Source organism: Patagioenas fasciata, chromosome 1 (assembly GCF_037038585.1).
Source record: "Patagioenas fasciata isolate bPatFas1 chromosome 1, bPatFas1.hap1, whole genome shotgun sequence".
Taxonomy (NCBI): Eukaryota; Metazoa; Chordata; class Aves; order Columbiformes; family Columbidae; genus Patagioenas; species Patagioenas fasciata.
Genome location: NC_092520.1, coordinates 191,036,146 through 191,057,803, shown reverse-complemented (window position 1 = coordinate 191,057,803; position 21,658 = coordinate 191,036,146). Strand labels below are relative to the sequence as shown.

General features: G+C 36.4%; 1 protein-coding gene across 10 annotated transcripts in view; it reads left to right on the top strand.

The window, feature by feature from the left end:
• The window catches only part of CADPS2 (calcium dependent secretion activator 2), a 307,032-nt gene that overhangs the window by 187,876 nt on the left and 97,498 nt on the right, over positions 1-21,658 (top strand). For all 10 annotated transcript variants that reach the window (XM_071803366.1, XM_065836490.2, XM_065836480.2 and 7 more), the window contains 5 exons: positions 3,575-3,641; positions 8,207-8,315; positions 9,452-9,655; positions 15,845-15,981; positions 19,577-19,764. In XM_071803366.1, coding sequence (XP_071659467.1) covers positions 3,575-3,641; positions 8,207-8,315; positions 9,452-9,655; positions 15,845-15,981; positions 19,577-19,764 — 705 coding nt within the window. The remainder of the gene's footprint in view (positions 1-3,574; positions 3,642-8,206; positions 8,316-9,451; positions 9,656-15,844; positions 15,982-19,576; positions 19,765-21,658) is intronic.

Below are 21,658 nucleotides of genomic sequence, written 5' to 3'. Positions count from 1 at the left end.
ATTATTTCAGATTATCCCAACTCTGGAAGCCGAATTAAAGTGAGAAAAATTGTACCAAATGGTGTGGTTCATTTTTAGAAATATGGAATTAGCTACTTCTGGATATCAGTTTCTTCTTTATATTGCACAGAATATTTTACCTAAAGAATTTGAAAGAATAGCTGCTGTGTGTTTCTTGTTGCTGCTGAGGTTTTTTAAAACAGTCTGAATAATTAACACGATGCATCTTGTGCACGTTTGTTTGGATGGAGTGAACAAGGCTTGTAGGTGAACAAAGATCCACATATGAGTAGAGAAATAGCAGGCTGCAGCTCTGTGAGTTGATGACTGTGAGGGTCTGCTCTGGATTGTGGTACTGACATTTACCTCAGACCTGTGGAAAATTATGCACTTGCCCATCTTAAAAAATAAAACATTCTTCAACTTAGCTCTAGGACTTAGTTCACTTCTGAATCTGTTAACCTCTCAATTTTCCGCTCCAGCGGTGAAACCCAAGTGTCATTTGATTCTGGAAACCGTCTCTTTTAGACTTTTTCTGTTCTAGACGTCAACTGCAGTTTCTACAAAACTTAGTATTACTCTTCAAATTTAACAAGGTTCTTAGGTCCTTTACTTCCCTTTTTTTCTTTTTTTCCAGTGAAAAATAAATGAGAAAGAGAAGTTCAAGCAGGATTCTAAGAGTCTAGGATGTTTGGCTCCTTCTGGGTATAATGTTAGACTCTTAAGTAAGAATTAATCTCCTCATCTTTCAGGAGCATGCACACTTAAGATGAGCACAGGATATATCCCTTGTAAATGGCTGAAACTTTCTACATTAAAAAAAACCTGTCAGCATTAGACATGGCACTGGAATAGGGATTAATAACATAAGATTATAACTGTGTGTTTATAGTGATTTGTAAAACCAATAACATAAGGCTTTGCACTTCTCTACTGCATCCCAGCTTTGTGTTGTGAATGTTTTTTTCTTTGTTACTTAATCTTCTCCAAGACCAGCAGATTTTAAAGTCAGATAGTTAATGTTCCATTCCCTTGTCTCCCAAAGAAGTTCTTATTTACCACCTTCGTTGGTAAAGAGGAATAGGAGGAATAAAAAGCACACATTGCTATTTAATTTCATTTTTTGTATACTTTCTTATTTCATAATTTTGAATTTACTGTAACTTGTCGTAGTTCTACCTATACTGCAGGACCATATGTGGTATACCTTACATGAAAAGTAACTTAAAAAGAAACCAACCTTTTCTCTGATAGCAAATGTTCTTCTAAGATCTCTTATTTTAAAAGCACCTTTCTATACAGGGCTCCACTAATAATGAAAAAGAATGAATTAAACCTGGTGTTTCTAGGGTTGGGTTACTCATTTTCTGCTGTATTCCCGTTGGAACTTGAAGTGACTACTACTGATGACACCAGGATTACTCTCAATCAAGAAGACTCCCCTGTTAGTCTATGGGTCCTTTGCAGTAATTTAAGTCATGCTGAGAGCATGGGAACATGATCAGGATATCTTTGTACTGTAGCATTTGAGGACTGTGTATTCCAGTTTTTACAGTCCATGGGGCAGTTGTCCTCTGACAAGCATCAGAGAAACCTACAGGATATTCTGAGGGATGTGGTGGCAGAATCACCGTGAAGAACAGGGCAGGCTTGGGACCGGCCACATGTGGAACCTCTTATTTTTCTGCCCCCCAGTCATTAAGGCTGAGTAAAATTCATCCATCATTCCCCCTCCACTCTATGGCAACAGTAAAGGGATTAAGGGGGCAGTTGCTATGCGGTATGCTTTGGGGAAAGTAAATGCTCTGATTTAGGGGGCCAGGCCTGGCTCTTTTGAAACATACATGAAAACTAAAACAATTCATATTTTACGGGGGAATATGCCCCTGTCACTTTGGGCTGTTTCCTTAGTTGCAAAGCTTTATAAACCTTCAAATAAACCCTAGTAGGCCCTTTTTTGGTTCGTTTTCTGACATAAACCTTACTCACTCTCCTTTCTTTTTATTGAGTGTGTAATAATCACAGAATTAAGAATTTAAAAAGGTTGTGGCAGGATCTGGACTATTCAAAGAAAGCTACATCACAGGGCAATCCTGTACACAAAGCCAACTGTCCTCTCTCTCATATGAACAGAAAGCAGAAAAACCAAGGGAGGCAGAGCTTCAACACAGGTGTAGCAGGAGTTGAAGAACAGCAATATATCAGTGCTGTAGTAATGAGGGGGCTGCTACATTATCTGACAAACCACCACAGTTAATAACCATTACATAATAACCATCCTTTGTGATACCTAAAGTGGAAAAGAATATGCTTGAGTTTATGCCCAGGAGAGCTGGAAAAAGTGTTTTGACTGCATCTTACTTGCCTGTTTCACATGAGATGTTGGTTCATTGCTCTGTTTTTCAACTGAGTAAAAAAACACCAGCCAACAAATCCCCAGAAGTGATCAGAAATTAGAGAGCAGCAGACCCTGTCCTCTAAACCACAAAGGTACCTGCCCATCTACCAACCATCCAACCGACCATCTCCAGTCATAACTGTTATAACTTCTCCATAATATATGTGCCAGCATCCTGTGGAGAGTGCCCTGTGAAGCCAACTTTCATTGGCCTAAACAATTCGGATCTTTGTTCTGCCTTTGACCCACCCAGTTGTACTAGATGCCCTGATAGAAGCTGGCTGGCTAGCAGGGACATCTCCTCGGTAACGTTTTGCTCTCCTATCAGGTTTTAAGCAGCTGATCCTTACCACTTGTAGGCTCATGCATAAAACCCACAGCTCATCCTTTTCCTCTTGCTGTCTTTGTTAACAACAGCACAACATGACCACAGTGACACAAAAAAGTGTCACTATAGTACCATAAAACATGCCGCAACTTCTTGAGTAATGAGGGTGCTTCCTCTACCACCAAACAGTGTAAACATCTGTGGTTTTGTCGTCTCACTGGTTGATACTCCTGATTACATCATCTCATTCAAATTCTGGAAATTGCTACGGTGACAAGGAGTTTTTTGTAATCTAAAAGTGTTTGTAGTGAAGTGCTTCTGTTTGGGAAATTAGGTTCTAGTTTACTCTGGAAACAAACAAAAAAAATTATTCTTGTGTGTCTGCCAGCATTTTGTTATTTGAGCGTTTTCCCAGACAGGCACTCTGACTGACTTCTCACATGGAAAGAAAAAATTAAAAAGAGGTGTTGGGCAGTTTAACTTGTTCTAACATTCATTATTTCTGTGTAGTCAAAAGTGTTCTACGTAAAACTATTTTTCCTACTTTCAGAGGCAACTGGTGAAATACAAGTGATAAGCAGGCTAGCCTTCTCAAATATGAGATCTTTTGTTTCTGCTTTTTGTCTCATTTTGAGCAAAAAGCAATCTCTTTGCATTTTTGTGATCTGAGTAAATACAAGAAAAATCACTTCTTAGATGTGACAGCACTGAAGAAGCAACAGAGCAAATGAATACACTCATTTGTGTTGAATCTTCCTAATATTATGCAAATGAATATTATGCTCATTTGTGTTGAATCTTCCTAATATATTGATGGAAAAACATTCTCTTTATTATTTCCTTTGCAGATATTTGTATGCTCTAGGACAGAAGGTTTGGAAGCGGTGGAAAAAACGCTACTTTGTTCTTGTTCAGGTTAGTAATCTGCAATGAAATTTCATTAAAAAGTACTCTTGGACTGTCAATTTTCTTACGTGTGATTTCTGAAGCCATTAGTAAATCAGTATCTTAAGGCAACATATGCAGTGACGTTAACATGAGATTAGGTATAGAAAAGTAGATTTTGAGGGGCCAAAACTGAGAAATGAATTACTTTCATGAGTCTTTGGAAAAATAATTATTTTATGTTTGTGCATGTCTTCAGATTGCAGTTACAAATTCGATGTTAAAATCTGAACCAGTTCAGAGAACATTGTTCTTCTGTGTTCTTTGTTTTGTTGACAGAAAACTGTTAAATTGTGAATCTCCATAAACATCATACAAAGGATGAAGCCTGTTAACGAGGCTCTTTTAAGAATGAAGGCTTCTAAAACTATTTTACAGAAAGCCTGATTACTTTCTCTACTGCTCTGTCAGTCTCACTAGCCTGGTCTCCTTCTACCCCTAAATGACAGAAATTGTAAGGATGTAAAAAAAAAAAAAAATAAATCCTGAACAAGGTCCTTAGTAAAGTTAAAAGAGGAGAGTATTTTCATATTATTCTTGCTAAGCTTGATGTCAATACTGTGTTCTCCCTGGCCTCTATGGGAATTGGTTTGCATATTGATAATCAGTGAGTAATGGTTATGAGGTTGAACAGGATCTTCTGGGAAGTCTACTGAATCCATTTGGGTTATGATTTTATCGAAGTCCTCTGTGAAGAAACTTATTGTGGCTTTATTAAGATTTGTAAAGGTTGGGAAGATCTCTATATAGGGCAGCTGCAAGGCATGTATGTGAAGGGAAAATAAAATTACAGGGGAAGAAAAAAAAAAAACAGATGCTCCCTTGTCCTTCATGCTTTTATTTAATAATCCTCCTACTTTACATTCCCCATTTCACAAAAAACAAAGACTTTGTTCTCCTCCTCTGAGTGACAGGTGTCATCTGCGTTTTGAAGTGCACACCTAAGAGCCACACAGTCTTTCTGTGTGAGTGATATGGAGCCACCTGGGAGACCGGTTTATTCCAGCCAAGTTAATATTAACTATCTTCTGTTTTCTATGCTGAAATTGGAATAGTGAAGGAGAATATTACAGGAATTTTCCAACTGCGATGGGATTTAGATATCTATTTCATTTTGAAGCAGCCATCAACTCAATAAGGCTATATAAAAAATACTGTGTTAAATCAATATCTTCTATCCAGACAGCTCTGCCTTGTTTATGTAGTCCAGCCGTGATATATACACTGACAATAAGCTGAAGTCAATACATGTGAAATAAGCATTTGGTAATGAATATCAGTCTGTTGTATTGATATGTTATTGATGTATTGATGAGTCTTCCTCTGTAGATTAACATTTAGCTTACGTTAGTAAAATATTAAGGCCATGAAATGCAGTTTTAAGACAGAGGCTATCAGTATGATTTACACATGCTTTGGAAATTTAACTCAGGTGTGAAATTAGATGAATAATGTTGATTTTTCAGGAGCATGATGTGAGTAATGTGCATCTTTGTTACTGCTGCACGTATTAGAACTTGTTAGTGGTTTGTGAAAGAACAGCTCAATGTTATAGGAAGGTTACAGAGTCTGGAAATTTTAACCTCTTCATTATATTTGCTTTTCTTCCTTTTACAGTCTAGTCACTTCTCTAAAAGGTTATTAATTTCAAACTAGGAAAAGACAGGAACATAACATGTTAGGTAAAAAGCCTCAGCTGGGCATGCTGTTTTTCCCTTCATTTACTGTCTGAAAATATCTTCCTCCACTAATATGAATACAGTTTCACTTCTGTCATTTTAATTTCATCTGTTCTATTATTTGAAAAGTCAGTCATTTGTTTCATGGTTGATTTTTTTCTAAATGCCCCAGCTATGCAGGCTCTTGCCACTGAAGTCCTGAAGCTGGCTGCCGGGTGATGCTCCCTAACAGGGGCCACAGAGTCAGCCTCCAGGTTTGCAGTAAAGCTTCCTCCCAACACGCTGAACATGGGGTCCCTCTGCCCCATGGGGACATCCCCTAGTGACACTTTCCATAAGTCATGTCCACATTTCTGCGCATAGCTGTCTGTCGTGCACGCACAAATTGTTGGTTTTCCACTTTGTTAAAAAGTAGGTAGAAGAGCTGCCTGTTGCTGTTTGGACCTGTGTAAAATTATGAAAGTCAGATAAATGCAGTTATAGGACGAGGGTTCCCTTTTCTCCTGTTAAACATTACTATCTGAGAAGGCGGATTAATTCTGTTTTTCATCTGATGATGTTTTGTGCCTAATCCTGGCGTTTGAGTAGTCATTATTCCACTACCTACAGATCCATTAACTACTAAAAATACACTTATACACCATCACAGATCTATATTAAAAAGTGGCATTAACGATTGTGCTGGTGGTTCTTTCTGTCATGACTGATAGCAGCCACTGATAACAATAAGGAAAAGGGTTTAAGAGATTGTAGATGTAAACCAACAAGCCAAGTTCCACATTATTTTGTTATGACTTTTTTTTTCCCCAAGCAAATTTTTCTGGAGTTTTTCTGTTTCTTTGGTGAATAGACTTTAAAATGTCTCATTTTCAACAAAAAGATGAAGTACAAGTCTGATTTTGGCAAGAAAATGTTTTAATAAGTTGTCTGTTTAAAATAAGAGAATGCCTTTGAAATATTTTTGAATAATAGTAAAATCTGCAGCATTATAATCTCTGTCTTGTTTTAGTGGTAAGTTTAAAAATGAACAAAGACACATAGATATGCTCATGCACAAGCTGTTTTTCAAAACCATAGACAGGCAGAAGAAATCTGAAAAAGCTGACCGTTCTATGCATTTCCAGGATTAGTGTCTGCTAGTTTCCTTTTTGATGGCTGAGTTTGTCTGTATGGTTTGTGTTTATTTCTATTTCTCTCTCTCTCCTTGACACAGTCCATTTAGGTGAATGTACTAAATTTGATGTAGAAAGCTGGCACTCAGTTTCAGTTGCCTGACAGCATCTCTCAAATTCTTATATCCAGTAAAACTGCTTTCACTTTACTAATGTATTAGTTAAACTGGAATACCTGTTTAATTTTTCTCACCTGTAGACTTCAGCTGTGGTCCTGAAGACATCAGTTCAGCATCTGAGGCCTGATGGCAATTTTGCAGAGAGAGCTGTGACACTTGTTCCTTTTGCTCGTACATGCTGTGGCAGGGGATGTTCAGTTGCCATACACTGCAGACACATAGCAGAGCATAATCCTTTTTTTTTTTCAAAAAAAAAAAAGGCTTAAAATAATGAAACCTTTTTAGAGCATTATGCAGATAAAAATCACATCTTCTATCCTTATTTTCCAAAAATATAAATCTTTTCCAGAGGCTCAAAAATCTTCCATCAATAGCGGTCGAAGTCACTTGACACCCAGGTAGAGTGGTGTGCGGGTACAGCACCAGTGAATATATGAATGAAGATGAAATCAGCTGTCAAAATTTACTTCAAGAAGGATCATTCCTGAAGTTGTAGCCAGAGCAATAAGTCTAGGTGACAGTTACCTCAGCAGTCAGCAACTGAGATGAAGATGGTCCACTGTCTATTAGACAAGCTCCTTGCCTGTCCTTAGATCCTTACATAATTTTACAGATCTTAGAAATTATATCATAGTTCAAAACAAGTCAGTGGGACAGGTATCCTTCAGTCCTTGAAGACAGGAGTTTCAGAGGCCCATGTAAATTCAGTTCCCTTAAGTTTCAAGTCTTCAACAGAATCACAAACTCTTTCTCCTGGTCACCTTTTATAGTCTTTCCAGCTCTTCGTTTAAAGCTGGGAACATCTCAGTTTCGTTTCAGTGCTTGTTTTTCCTCTCCCAGCTGTTACATTCTTGTCTTCATCTTTCCAGTCGCTTTTTCCTCAGCTCTCCTTATCGCTTTCTGTTCTGTCTCTGGAGTCTCAAACCACGTGATGACAGATTCTCTTCTCATTGTTTTATTATTTTTTAATAATCGTACTTGATGCTTGGCCTACACAGTACAGAGTCCACTGAGCCATGCAAACTGGAGATAGGTGTGAACACAGGGGCAAAAGATCACAAACTGGATGACAAAATCAAACTGAAGGTTCTGGTACTTACCATCTTTAACTAGAATTGGCCAAATTATGTGTTTGTCTTTCCAACTGCATGATAATTGTGGCACTCCTTATGCAAACAGTACTTTTGGGTTTTTTTTAATCCAGCTTTTGGAATACAGGACTTTTTTTCTCACACAGTATTCTGAGCAGTTTGGTCAGTCCCATAGTACCAAGTATTTCCTTACCAGAACCTAATTTGCTTCCTTTCAGTTTTTCATAAAACAACAGCAAAAAATACATTGTATTTCAGGAAACTGCAGAGTGGTGTGTTTATGTTTTGGTTTGGTTTGGTTTGGTTTTTTCTATCCTTCTGGCATGAAGGGGAAAAAGTGTGAAGTTTTACATTGTAAATACTTCTGGAAAAAAAATGCGCTTTATGTCTTCAGCACAAGTGAAAGCTAATTTACACAGTGGTATGTGTGTTCTGGAATGGAATTCAGCAATTAAGAAGTGTTTTCTTATTCAGGTTAGCCAATATACATTTGCAATGTGCAGTTACAGAGAAAAGAAATCTGAGCCTCAGGAACTGATGCAACTCGAAGGATACACTGTGGATTATACAGCTCCTCACACAGGTACTTTTCATGATTTTGAAGCATATTTGTGTAAAACGACTAATTCAATTTTTTTGTTTTGAACTAGCAGCAAATAAACCCAAAGTTCTTTTTTCCAACACCTCAAGGTTTTGCAGTTATTCCACTAGGATTTTCTAGCATGAAAAATTATGCTTTTAGAAAGAAGCTTGTTGTAAAAAGAATGAACAACAAGCTTACAATAGAGTTGCCTGAAACATTGTAGGAATGCATACGATACAAGGAAAACATCATGAATTCTAGTCAGTCTTTCCCTTTTGTCTCTGTTTTTGGTGGTGGAGTCGTGTCAGTGTACAGTGAAGTATATTCATAAATTAGTTAAAAAGAAGGTGAATGATCACAGTCCTTGCTAAAGACAAATTAGTCAGAGTAATCAAAATAAATTTTAATATATCTGAAAAACCTACACAAGTTAGTATTAAAATGGCAGAGGGAAATCGAAGTTACACATGTAGAGAAAGACAATTCTGCTCCACCTATGCAGTGGAGGAAGTGGAGGATTATGCATTTAAAAGACCTCTAAGGTATTGAATGAAAAATGATCTTCAGAAATGTTGGCTCAATGCCTGGCATAATTGAGAAGGTGAATAATGCTCAGAAGGTGTTTGGAAAGCCAAAACAATGTTGTCATAAAAAAATCCCCTGCGCAGCAATGTTGACTGTTATGTGCTGTTCTGGTTATGCGCTCTCAGAACAAAACACTGAAATGAGAAAGAAGTACAAAGGAAGGAGGAGCAACACTGATAAGAGGTGTGGAGACATAAAGTTGATGGGAACTTCCAGCTAAGAAAATGATGCCTAGAAGGAGGGTATGTTAGAGAAATGTAAAATAGCATGTGACACAGAGAACATGAATAAGAAATCAATTGGAATTTAATTGGAAATTGAATTATGGAAGTATTTTATCCTGTGATTACTTTGTTTATTCTGCTTATATGTTACTTCCATGTGTTATCATATGATATTATATCTCTAGATTTTAATCTTTTTTGTAGGTCATAAATATCTATAAAATGTTTTAACACCCCCTCACACACACACAGAGGAAAATCCATAATGTACTTAACATCAGAAGCAACTTTTTTTTCTTAAGATTACCTTCTGGTTTCCTGCTCCAGGTCTTCAGGGTGGTCGAATGTTTTTCAATGCTGTTAAAGAAGGTGATACCGTGATATTTGCCAGTGATGATGAGCAGGATAGAATACTCTGGGTTCAAGCCATGTACAGAGCCACAGGTCAATCATATAAGCCTGTTCCTGCAAGTCAAGCTCAGAAGATTAATCCAAAAGGAGGAAATGTCAACACAGATACATCCCCACTTTGTAAGTTGGCTTTCTTTTTCTATTGTGGGTTTGGTTTTGGTTTTAGTTGGTAAAATATTGAAGCAGCTCCCTCAGTGAAGTTTAATTAAACAGAGCTCCTTCACTAAGGAAATGTGCCTAGCAATTTGTTGTTAGCCAGAAGCTCTTTAACTCAGATTATTATTACCAGCCAGGGACATCCTGACTTGCAGGTCATTACTTTTGTTATAATCCATGAAAATACAACAATTAGCTTCATATTCGTTACAGTTGACCTACATATTGCCATGGAGATGATGTTTGGTTTACATTATATGTTTCTGTAGCAAGCCAGTGTAGTGTTGAATAGAAAGAGATCAATCTATTCTCAGAATTTTATAGATTTATCACACATTGTATGTATTAACTATCTAAAAATTACAATGCAGACAGTACATTGTGAGCAGAAAGGCACTAGATGAGCTGCTGGATTTTTGCACCCTTCAGTGAAATATTAAACTACATATAAAACATTTTTTCTTTTAAATCCATTTTAAGTTTTCCTCATCTTTCTCTGAAGAAAATATTGTTCCAAAGAAAATCAAGATAGGTAGTATATATTAACTGTATTTTGACATTTTCTTATATATAATCTTTGAAAGTATTCTGTCATGTAGGTACCTGCGCATGTGAAGATTATGTTTGTTTGTTTCAGGGGCTAAGGGGAGGAAATTTTCTATCCAAGTGCAATGTATCTATCTAGTGCAATCCAAGGATTTTTGTAATAGCCATCAAATGTTTACAATGTAATTTGACTGTATACATTAATCCATCTTTATCATGTATCTATATATGCAGAGTGATAGAACGGAGACACATTTTAGACTCAGCTTGGTTTTATGTCTGAAGTCTAAAGCAGGTTGATCCAAACCCATTATCCTCCATCAGTCTTGCCATCACCCAGTCTCATGGACTTCCTTTCATCCTCTGATCTTTCAACATTGTGCTGTTAGAAGACAGGAAATTGTGCTTGTTGATCTCAGTAGTAGATATATAAAATCCTGACTGAACTGTCAAGAAAATTGAAAAAAACATGGTTTATGTCACAAAAGCGCTGACATCTGTTGAATTTTTAATCTGAGCCAACTGGGAAGGCTGAACTAACTATGCATCATGGGGGCTGTTACAGTGAAGTATTTTGCAGAATATGAGTAACACTGCCAAAGCAAAGGTGGGGCAATAGCCAAGGAGTTCTTCTGCTCTCCCCCTCCCGGGATGCAGAACTTACATGAAAGTAAAAGCAACTAGAAAACACTGACCACAGGGCAGGGAATGTTATAGAAATAAAGACGTACAAAGAGCAATTGGAAGTTTAGATATACTGAAAGTATGTTTTCTGAGAGAAAATTACTGATAGTGGTAAAGAATTAAAAAACAAGATTGATGTATCTTGATATTATCTTTGGCAGTTAGGGTGATTAAAGTTCAAGCACAGTTGAAGACATTTCCAAATGAAACATCCATCTGATGAAAAGAACATCATGGAGGAAGCTTCTGTGGACATTTAAATTATCTGAGTGGACCAGCCAGTGTTGTGTAATTGGGAATTGCAGGCAATTTGCCAAGTGAAGAAATGCTTTGGGATTAGTCATGAAAATATAACATTAATATTTTCTATCTGTTTGGATATGCCAATGATAAGTGCTATAAAATTTCTCTCCCTATCACAGTTTAATGGTATGGGAATAAATTACTAATTTTATATTTCTTTTAAATGGTATTCATATCACTCTCAGTCTCTGAACTGGCTACATCAGAGACTCTGTGGGAAAACCAGAATATGATTAATATTAAGGTACTGGTGTCATAGTACATATACACAGGTAATACCAGTGCTTAACCTTAGGTGGCATTGCTCAGTTTTGGAATAATTAGTAAGGTTCTTGTCAAGCAGTTGTTTTAAAACAGTTCTGAGAGGATTTTATCTGTATGTTCAATTAATGAAATGTTTTAGAAGCAGAAATAAAATATATTTTTTCATTTCACAAAGTTTTCTCAGCAGGTTTGGCATCCTTTTATCCATCATATTCTTTGCCACATGGAAGAGTGGAGCAACTCCACCCTGCTGGCGTGTTCCCCCATTCCCCTGCATGTCCCATTCCTGCTTGCCTCCAGCTACCCCCATCTCCCTTTTAGAAAGAAAAGTTTAACACTGGGCTCCACCACCTTAGGCAGTCAGTAAATTACCTTTATGCTCTCTCCCATGCTACTCAGAAACATGCAAAAACTAATTAGTATCCTCTTCAAATCTATCCTTTGGCAAAACACCAGCAGTCCACCAGTGTGCTGTCCCCAGCCTGACAGTCTGGCCTTATGGGCCAGCTTCTGTCTTGTATCTACCACTTTCTCTCCATCTACTATTTCATTGTCTGATATTTAAATAATAAGGTTCTCAAGATACATCTGGCCTCTGTCTCTAAGCTTGTAGCACTTTGGAGTCCTGGTCAATGACCAGGACTAGAAATGTTCTTGATGTCACTATCTATATCGAGTGGCACTTGAAGGAATGTAATGCATGTCTTGCCACTGTCTTTTGCAAAAAAAGCATGTGCATCTTCATCTTCATCCAACCAGTTCCAGCCTCTTCTGTATCAGAGTCATAGTTCTTACCCTCAGCGTTTAAATCTTTTTAATCCCTACAATACTAGATTTCTTGTCTCTATTTGCTCTTCTTTCCTGCCTGTCTGAGTTAGTTCAAATTGCTTCCACAGTGCTTAAACTCCTGCAGGGATGTCACTGAGCTACAAAAAAGAGGAGGTCACCACTTTGCAAGGCCAGTTCTTGTAGTTCACCCTAGCACAGAGTAAACGCTACAGAAAACGTGTCTTTGCTTCTGGTCTGGAATGGGGCAGAGATGATGCCTTGTGATTTTGTTATCACTAAGAACCACTCAAGCATGTGACATAAACATGGAATTCTTCGCAGTTTTAATTCCCTCAGGATGTGATGATTTAGCTTTTGCAGCTGGACTAATATTGGAAGTTTCTTGCAACATGGTAAAAGGCTTATTCAGGTTGCTATTCTGCCAAAATGGATATCCTTCTGTAAAAGGACACTGTAAGAATTTGCTAAAACTCCTGCAATAGCTTTTATAAATTTTCAGTATGGTTTTACAATAGATATGTTTGTCCTACCTTGATTAAAAAAAAAAAAAAAAAGAAGAAAAAAGATAGTTTTTTTGGCTGTTTCCAAAAGATAAAATAAATATGCAACTGGAAACAGTGTAGCATGGCAATAGCAACCAAAACAATGAGTTTGTGTTAGGGGCAACTTGAAAGCAGGACAACAAATTCCATTAAGAAGGGAAGAAAATCAATTGTGAAAAGCAGGAGAAGTATTACTGCTTCAAAGTTCTCCCTAAATGTCTTCCCAATATTTACCAAGATTGAGGAAGTGTAGAGAATAAAATGGATTTGTGTCTTTTTCTCACTGTGTATCACAATGTGGCACTCTCTCTCTGTCTTTTGGATTTGGATGTAGCTTTAAAAAACTCATTTGTGTAGGAGTTGGAGAATACAATCACTCTAACAGTTTCTTTGATGAAGTTCTTGCATTTAAAAAAAAATCCATTTTGTTTCAAAAAGATTTGCCAGTTATCTTTTATGTATATCATAACAGTAAAATAAAATGTAATGTATTACACTCAGTCTATTTTTCTATTATTTCCTGCTTGCCTACAGCTGGCAAAGGTAAGTTTTTAATTGTTTTTCTGTTGCTAGAATATGTTTGGTAACAGATCTTCTGTTACTATTTGACAATGTTATCTGTACTATTTAATTCACTTTAAAAGACATTAATCAGTCATGGATCGTTCTGTAGAATCAAATCTAGCAACTATTTTTATTTTTAAATGAATGTTTTTTCCTTATTTTGCCAAATTATGTATAAGCATATTCTGCTTTCACAAGCTGCATTTTATTCAATAGGTCGTGTTACACATTATGATCATCCGGATGACTGTATCAGAATGTTGAATCTGTTTCATTTGTAATATCCAGTCTCCTGATTTCAAAATACTTAGTTACTTGTCAGTACTTACACATGTTTTCTTTTTAAAAAGGGTAGTCTGTTCTATTTCTCAGGTTAACCGGAGAAAATAATCAAGCCAGTTAATTTAAGAAAGACTCCGCTGTGTGTAATTAGTACATGAGACCAATGGCAGAAATAAATATTAATCCTTCTTCTTTTCTGTCATCTGTCTTATTGTAAATAATGGTTCAGTAAATCAGACATCAATATAAGAAGGAAAACTTAGAAGTAATGTAGAAACTAGTCACACATTAAACATATTTGATCTGGAAAACTTTTATCTGTGTGTGGATCATTTTGGAAACTATAGATAACTTCACATTGTAGTTTAGTACTTTCAGTAGTGTAGTTGTGTTCATATAAGTTGTTTATTTTTTAATTCATGTGTTTAAATGTATGTAAATTGCACTAATTAAGAGAGAGCATTTCATGTACCTGTGTCAAAAATGTGAGCTAAGTTTGTCTTTAATGATAGGCTAGTCTAATGCTCATGGAAATATTGTTAGCCTGTGTAATCACATATGCTACTGATCCTTAAATCATTAAAAAAATATACTGCTGTTTCTCTGGGATGATGGTCTCATACCTTGCACCATCGATGTATTGTCATACTGTTTATTTGCTACATCCACCTTGGTGAAATCTGTCACATGGATGTGACTCTTGCTTTGACAATGCAAAGCCAAGTGATATGAATTAGTTTCTGCATCTTTCCAGGATGTGATGCTGCAGATCCTTCAGCTTGAATTAAATAATTCTCCCATCCACAAATACAGCTGAAAGTTGGACTTGACATGGATCAATATGATCTGGGGCTAAATTTCTAAATGTGACTGATTATGTTAGCATCATGCCCACAGATCAATATTGAGTTTTATTATGAACCTGACTCTATAATTGGGTTTAATCAATAAACTTTTGTCTCCTTTTCTTTAGAAATTTTAGGTTTGTACTATGCAGGTTTTCAAAATTGCATTTAGGATACACTTAGATCTATACTTTTCTAGTAACGAATATAAAAAGACCTAGGTTTGAATTTAAAGGAACAAAGAGCCAAGACCCTATTGAAAGGGGAAGTCAATTTTTAAGTTGATAGGACTGTTCACCCCAGTACAGTCTATAGAATCCAAGACAGCTAATGTGCTAATACATAACTAGTGCTTTTGGGCACTGTAAGGCTTTTTCTGTCCATACTTGATAGATAATTCACATTGAGGACTTGGACAAAACATAGCATTAATGAAAGCAATCACTAGAGCTTCTCTTTTGATAAACCCGCGGGGTTTAAAGGCGTTGAAAGATGCAATCTGTGAAGAACAATAAATTTGGGCCTTTGATTGAAGTGCCATTTGGGATGGTATGTTTTCTCCATGTATTTACACAAAAATGCTGCTCCCTTTTTCACTACTCTTTGCTGGAAGGTTGAAGGAGCTCTTTGCCATTACTACATTAAGGTTCGTCTCATTAAAAGCTGACTACAAAAAGAAGGCTGGAAATGACCTAGCTCAAGCCAGTGTGTTCATTTCTGCTCCAGTTTGCCATTTGAGAAGTAGGCTTCAAGCCATGATGAATGTTTCTATGAGTGGTACTTTGATCTGCAGTAAAGATCCTCTTTCTTATCTGAAGAAATAAATGCATAAACTTTTTTTTTTTTTTTTTTGCAATGGAAGGGAGGATATTTATTTGGTTATTCTGCTAAAATTAGAAAGAGAGCTATGCAAAACCAGGAAATTACAGAATACTTCTCTTTTCATACTCATAACATTGTTTTGTAAATTGTAACATTTAAAGAGCTCCACTAGAAAACCATGCTTTAAGAATTACTTTAGTGCACTATGTTTTATTTTCCAGTAGCTTTTCTAAATTTTGTTTAATCTGTCAGTGGGTAGCAACTTAATTTTTTTCACTGTTACTCTCCATATATTGGTATGATAGAAAAATAATTCAGTAATGTTATTTTCAGATTAAAAAACCAAAATTCTGTAATAAGTCACCCACAGTCATCTACTTATGTGACTTACTTGAGATACTTGCAAGGCATTTTATATGTTGAGACTTATATACCATGTGTACACTTGTGTTTGTAAATCTGCACACGCATTCACACATATTGCTCTACACGTTTTTCCTTTATATGAACAGATACAGACCGTGGTCAGAAACATGGCATGGATGAGTTTATTTCTGCTAATCCCTGCAAATTTGACCATGCTTCCCTCTTTAGACTGCTTCAAAGGCAGACCTTGGACCACAGATTGAATGACTCCTATTCTTGTTTGGTGAGTACTGGCTGGAAGACAGATATAAAGAAGTGAGAAATAGTTGTTACAAAGTAGTTCTTTCTTCCTAGTTCATTCAATAGCTGCAGTTGTAGTTGGAATAAATGGTCCAATCGATTGATTTCAAATTTGAAAATTATATACTTGCAAGCTGCTGCTGTGCCACTCAATAGAAAGCAAAGAGATCCAAACTGTCTCTGATTTTATCAGCTGAAATTTATCATGTCCTCTATGGAAGTTTGAATAAAAACAAAAGGTTTTGATAATGGTAAGAGCTCCTGTGGTAGGATTTACTGTCACCTGTACGGGCATTTTAAGGTACAAATACAGTCACCTCATGTCAGACATTTTCACCTGTCTTGTAATTCTCCATTCCACTGTGGTGTGAAGAAGAAAAAATACCAAAAAAAAGGAAGCAGAACCACAGGTATTTTAGATATATGGGCATATATGTATTATCTGAACTGCAAAAAACAAATGGGAGTGTAATTATTAAACAAAAACAAGTAAGGTGTGATCTCTGTATCAAAATGAATGTTTTTCAGATTTGAAGGAAGCTATAAAAGATAAGATATTGGTATAACATGTTTCTGTATTTGTAGCTACAGTTTCTCTTTCCTACATAACTCTTTTTGTTCTATGCTTTATGGGGCTAGGAGTTGAAAATGGTTTTGTTTTCAGTAGGGAAAACCAAACAATCCTGTGGAAGTCCATCAAATTACACACACTTGTCAAGCAGGTTTGTGTGGGTCAGACCTCATTACTTCCTGAGGCTTTATTTTTCACCTGATGTCATCTCCGAAATAGTGATCTCTCACTAAGCTCCTAAAATGCCTCATAGCACATAATTTTTTCACTTTACCATCCCAACATCAACCAAAAAAGGATAACTTCTTTAACTTGTGTTTTACCATTGATCTGACTAGTCATGTAATACAAAGATGATGACGGGGGTTCAGGTTTGTCTGCAAGTGTAAAAAAAATTATTTGATGACAGTTGCCAGCGTTTAAAAATACTACCAGATAAGTATTTGTAGAAAAAGTTAAAGGACTCATTTCCTGTCTGTGGGTTGCACACTGAATCAAAGAAGAGGCCCGAAGGTACATCTGTACAAAGTAATTGGCACTCAAAGAGAAAATGGTTGGCTTTCTAACAGTGCATTGGGGTCAAAATCTTTTTTTATAATAATAATATAGTAAGACACTTAATATAACCTTGAAATCAGGAACTTTTACAAGAGGTTAGGTGAAATACACAGTGCTATAGCAACCATAAAGCAGAAGCATTTCTCATTGTTGTTTTTAAAATTGAGCTTTTAATGAGTGGAATGGGGGATCATTTTTGTTACATTGCATATTTAACTATATTTTTAAATTAAAAAAAAACGGGAATATAAAGGTAGCAATAAGAATACGTGAACATAGAAGTATGATTTTTTTTTCCTGAACACCTCATTTTCTATCATTTTTAGAAAAAATGCATCTCTTTATTTCAATAAATATAGAGTAACCACACATACAACTTGTAAAAATTTTTTTTAAAGTATAAGAATTAATATTAAACACAGTTCTGTATTAAATTACTAGATTTCCTAAACTTCCTTAATTTTACATTCTTCTCGGTATTGATGAGCTTCTTTTTGTTGTTGTTATTGTTTCAATTATACAATAAAAAATACACAATTATCTAATACTCCATAGCATATCTATGTTTTGTGTTTGTGAGACTTATACGTGGTATGAGGTTGAACAAGTACACAGAAGGCACATATTTATATGAAAGTGACTGCACTAAAAGAGATCTCTTACAGAGACTAAAGTTAAAGTAATGACTTCTTTAAAAATGCATATTATTGTCACAATTTTCTCCAATGAGAACATGCAGAAATTTCTATAATTATTTCTTTTTGCGCATACAGCATTGTGTTATGTTTTCCATAAAAATGTGAGAGAGATCAGTGACAATGGCTGCCTATTGGCAGAATATCAGTCACCATAGCCACTGTTTATTAAATGTAGGGATAGGATAAATATTATTGCAGAAATTCTGTTAAAATCCTGTTTCTTTCTTCTTTCAATTAAATATCATGTTTTCTAGCAAGCACTGTGTAAACTACATGAGCCATTGCAACATGACTGGATATTAGTTTAAAATACTGAGTACTGTTCTGGGTGCTGTAATAAAAGTAAGTGTTCTCTTGAAACAGCTGAAGCTCTTTAAAGGCATTAGAAACTGTCTTCACAGAAATGAAATGGGAGCAAATAAATTTATGAAACGACTTCAAGGTGCTCTTGTTTGCAAATAATATGTTAAATTCAAGAACTGGAAAATAATATAAAATTTAAATTCCTGCCTCATGCAAGTCTTTTGATAAAGTTAAAATACAGTTTATTTAAATCTGATGTGAATATATTTTCAAGTATTGTTTAATAGTATTTTGGCTGATATTTTGTATAAATATTAAACATCTGAGCTTGCAGAAGTATTCACAAGCAATAGGAAAATATTGGTCTTCAGCTGCTAAACTGACGTTACAAATTCATGACTTTCAAAATAATTTTGCTTATCCGAGTTATTTGTATATTTGAGTTCAGGTGTTCCTCAATCTCAACCATTTGGAAAGGATAATGAGAGGGAAATATTAATATCACCACGATGAAGAAAAGAGCAAATAAAAATGCATATTTAGAACAGCTATGCAGTTAGCTGTAGTTTTCCAAGGTGTAGGTTTTTCTCCCTGCTGCTTTATGGAAGCTCACTATACTATCTTTTTTCATTTTGGGAGGCAAAGCAACAAAGGCTTTTCTGTTTTACCTTTCTACATCAAGATTCGATTAGTATTTTTACACTCTGGCTTGACCCAAGAAGTGTTTTTGTGCTGGGAAAGGCTCTTTGCTTTGTTCATGTCTGTGTCAGGATTATGCCATTCTGGTCTCAGCAAGACTCTGAGTGAGGCCTCAGTATGCCACAGAATATCTAATAATTATTTAAGGTCAAATCATACTTGTCTTATTCAGGTGGCTTATAACAAGCTATTTAGCTTTGTATCTCTTTAGCAGTATAAGTTGTTAAAAAGTTCTTAAAAGTGCATGCATTTTATATAAGAAATAGAGTGAACAGTCAAATTGTGGTTCTCTCACATTAAGGTTACAGCCATGGGGAATAAACCATTCAGAAGCTGTGTTTTAACTGTCCATGTTAATGTCCCTCACCATTACTGACATTCTGTTGTAGCTTGCAATTCATTACTTCAACAAAATTTTGAAGTGTTACTTTATTTTATATTAGGTTTTGGTATAGTTGAATCTGTAATAGATTTTGGATGTATTAGGATGCTTTTGTAAACCATAAATTTTATGGTAATGGTAACTCAAACTGCAGATAGTTTCCTGACATTGACTCCTTTCAGCAAGAGGCTGTTGTTGGGTGTAGCTTCGAGTGCAATCAGCATTAGTCAAATATAAATCATACTAGTATGAACAGTTTATGTAACGCAAATAAAAATGTATGCTTCTATTCTTCATTTGATTTAAAAGCTGTGAGTGGAAAAAGAAATCTCAAACTGTTGTGGGTTTTTTTGCTTTTCTCTTTCAGGGTTGGTTTAGCCCAGGTCAAGTCTTCGTATTAGACGAATACTGTGCCCGCTATGGCGTGAGGGGCTGTCACCGCCATCTTTGCTATCTCAACGAACTGATTGAACACTCAGAAAATGGTTCTGTCATTGATCCAACCTTGCTCCACTACAGTTTTGCATTTTGTGCTTCTCATGTTCATGGTAACAGGTAATTTAGCAGTATATTTTTAAATTCGCAGCCTTAGGATGAAGCAAAAGTATTTATCATCACTTGCATTCACCCAGTAAGGAACTTGCACACAACAGAATCAGTTCATTAAAGTTTCTTCTGGGCTATTGGGAGTTCTATACAGATTACCATAAGAAAAAAAAAAATCTCCTTTCAGTTTGTACTGTCTTAATGCAGTGTGTTTTCTTGGGCATTGAATAGACAGGCGATTCAAGGCTAAAGGATATCATCCTGTTAAAAAGGTAGTCTCTTGCATTCTGCATTTGTGATGTGTCAGTCAATGGTGTTTCCAGTGAACATTTTGAACAATTTTGCAGTTCAAGGGAAGCTTTGACTCCCTTTCTGCAGTCTGTAGCTTGGCAACTAATCATATTATACTGAGTTCTTCTGGCTGTGCTACCACAGGGACAAAAATCATATGTTGGGAATGTAGTGTGAACCCCAGCCAGGAAAAGCTAGGTCACTTCTGTGATTCTTTCCATTACAGGGGTAGGCTGCTTCAGGGCTGTTGGTCACAGTGATGCTCTTGGATGATGTCCTCTTTCCACTTGCAAGACTTGGAAAAAATTAAATTGTTGCTTTGCTGTGCTAAGCATGTTTTTTGAAAGAAGTTTTAGCTTCATCTACATCTTATTCCAAATTCTGAGGGTACTAGCTCTGCTGTTGAACAGCAGATATTGGAGATAGGATCATTGGATAGTTCAGATTGGAAGGGACCTCAGGAGGTCTCTAGACCAACCTCTTGCTCAAAGCAGGGTCAGTTTTGAGATCAGACCAGGTTGCTCTGGGCTTCATCCAGTCAGGTCTTAACTCAGTTTGAGCCTGTCTTATTTCAGTGTAGTTATATCTGTTGTCTCTTGTCAACCTCCCAGTGACAGCTGGGGGTCTGCCATGCAGTCCCCCTAGACACCACTCATTCTTCAGGCTGAACAAGACCAGATTCCTCAACTCCTCCTCAGAGCAAGCGCTTTGGCCTCCGACTATCGCTGTGGCCATCCACTGAATTTGCTCCAGTTTATCCATGTCTTCCTAGAGTGCAGAGTGGGTCAGGCAGTCTGTCACGTCATAGGACAACATGCATTTGTACCCTACTGTGCACACTAGATCAGTAGACTGATGTAGGAAATACATTTGAAAAGTTAAAAAATAATAGGAGAAAACCCAGTAGATCTTCTCCTCTCAAGTGATCCAATCCTGCTGCTAGGGGAAAACCTACTCGCAGTCCCAAGGGTGATTACTGTGATGCTGTCAGTAAATCCCCATGGTAGGGATCAGGAGAGAGGTTGCCTTGAAACCAGTCAGTCACAGAGGCCATTTTACTGTCCTCAATCCAGTGAAGAAAGGACAATCCTAAAAAAGGATATTGTTTCCTTCATTGGCTCAGACAGAGTCTCATCTGTGAGAACAGGAGCTGGGCATGTGTGACCTGGGTGATTTGGTAATGGGAGATTAACATTGTGTAGTCCTTAATATCCAAAATTAATGTGGTTTTGAATGTGCCTGAAATACTGTCAAGAATCTTAATGTTCATACTGGTAAGTTAGGAGATTTTCTGGCTTTTGCTTGGTAACCTACTCTCTGTAAAAGCATGCTGCTTTTGTCAGTTCCTGAAGAAGCCGACACATTCGTATTTCATATTGAGTGTAAGCCTTTGTTGTTTCTAGCCTTTTTATTACTGGTTTCCACCTAACAAGACATATATACGGTGATAATTGCTCAAACTTATTTCAAGAATTCAAAAGAAAGGTAGATACATTTCTTTTTACTTCATAATTTAAGTGAAGGACAACAGTGTGTGCAGTGCATGAAAATATCTCAGGGAGCACATCATTTACACAGTGGTAAGCACTCTGTATTCTGTCTATTCCTTCTG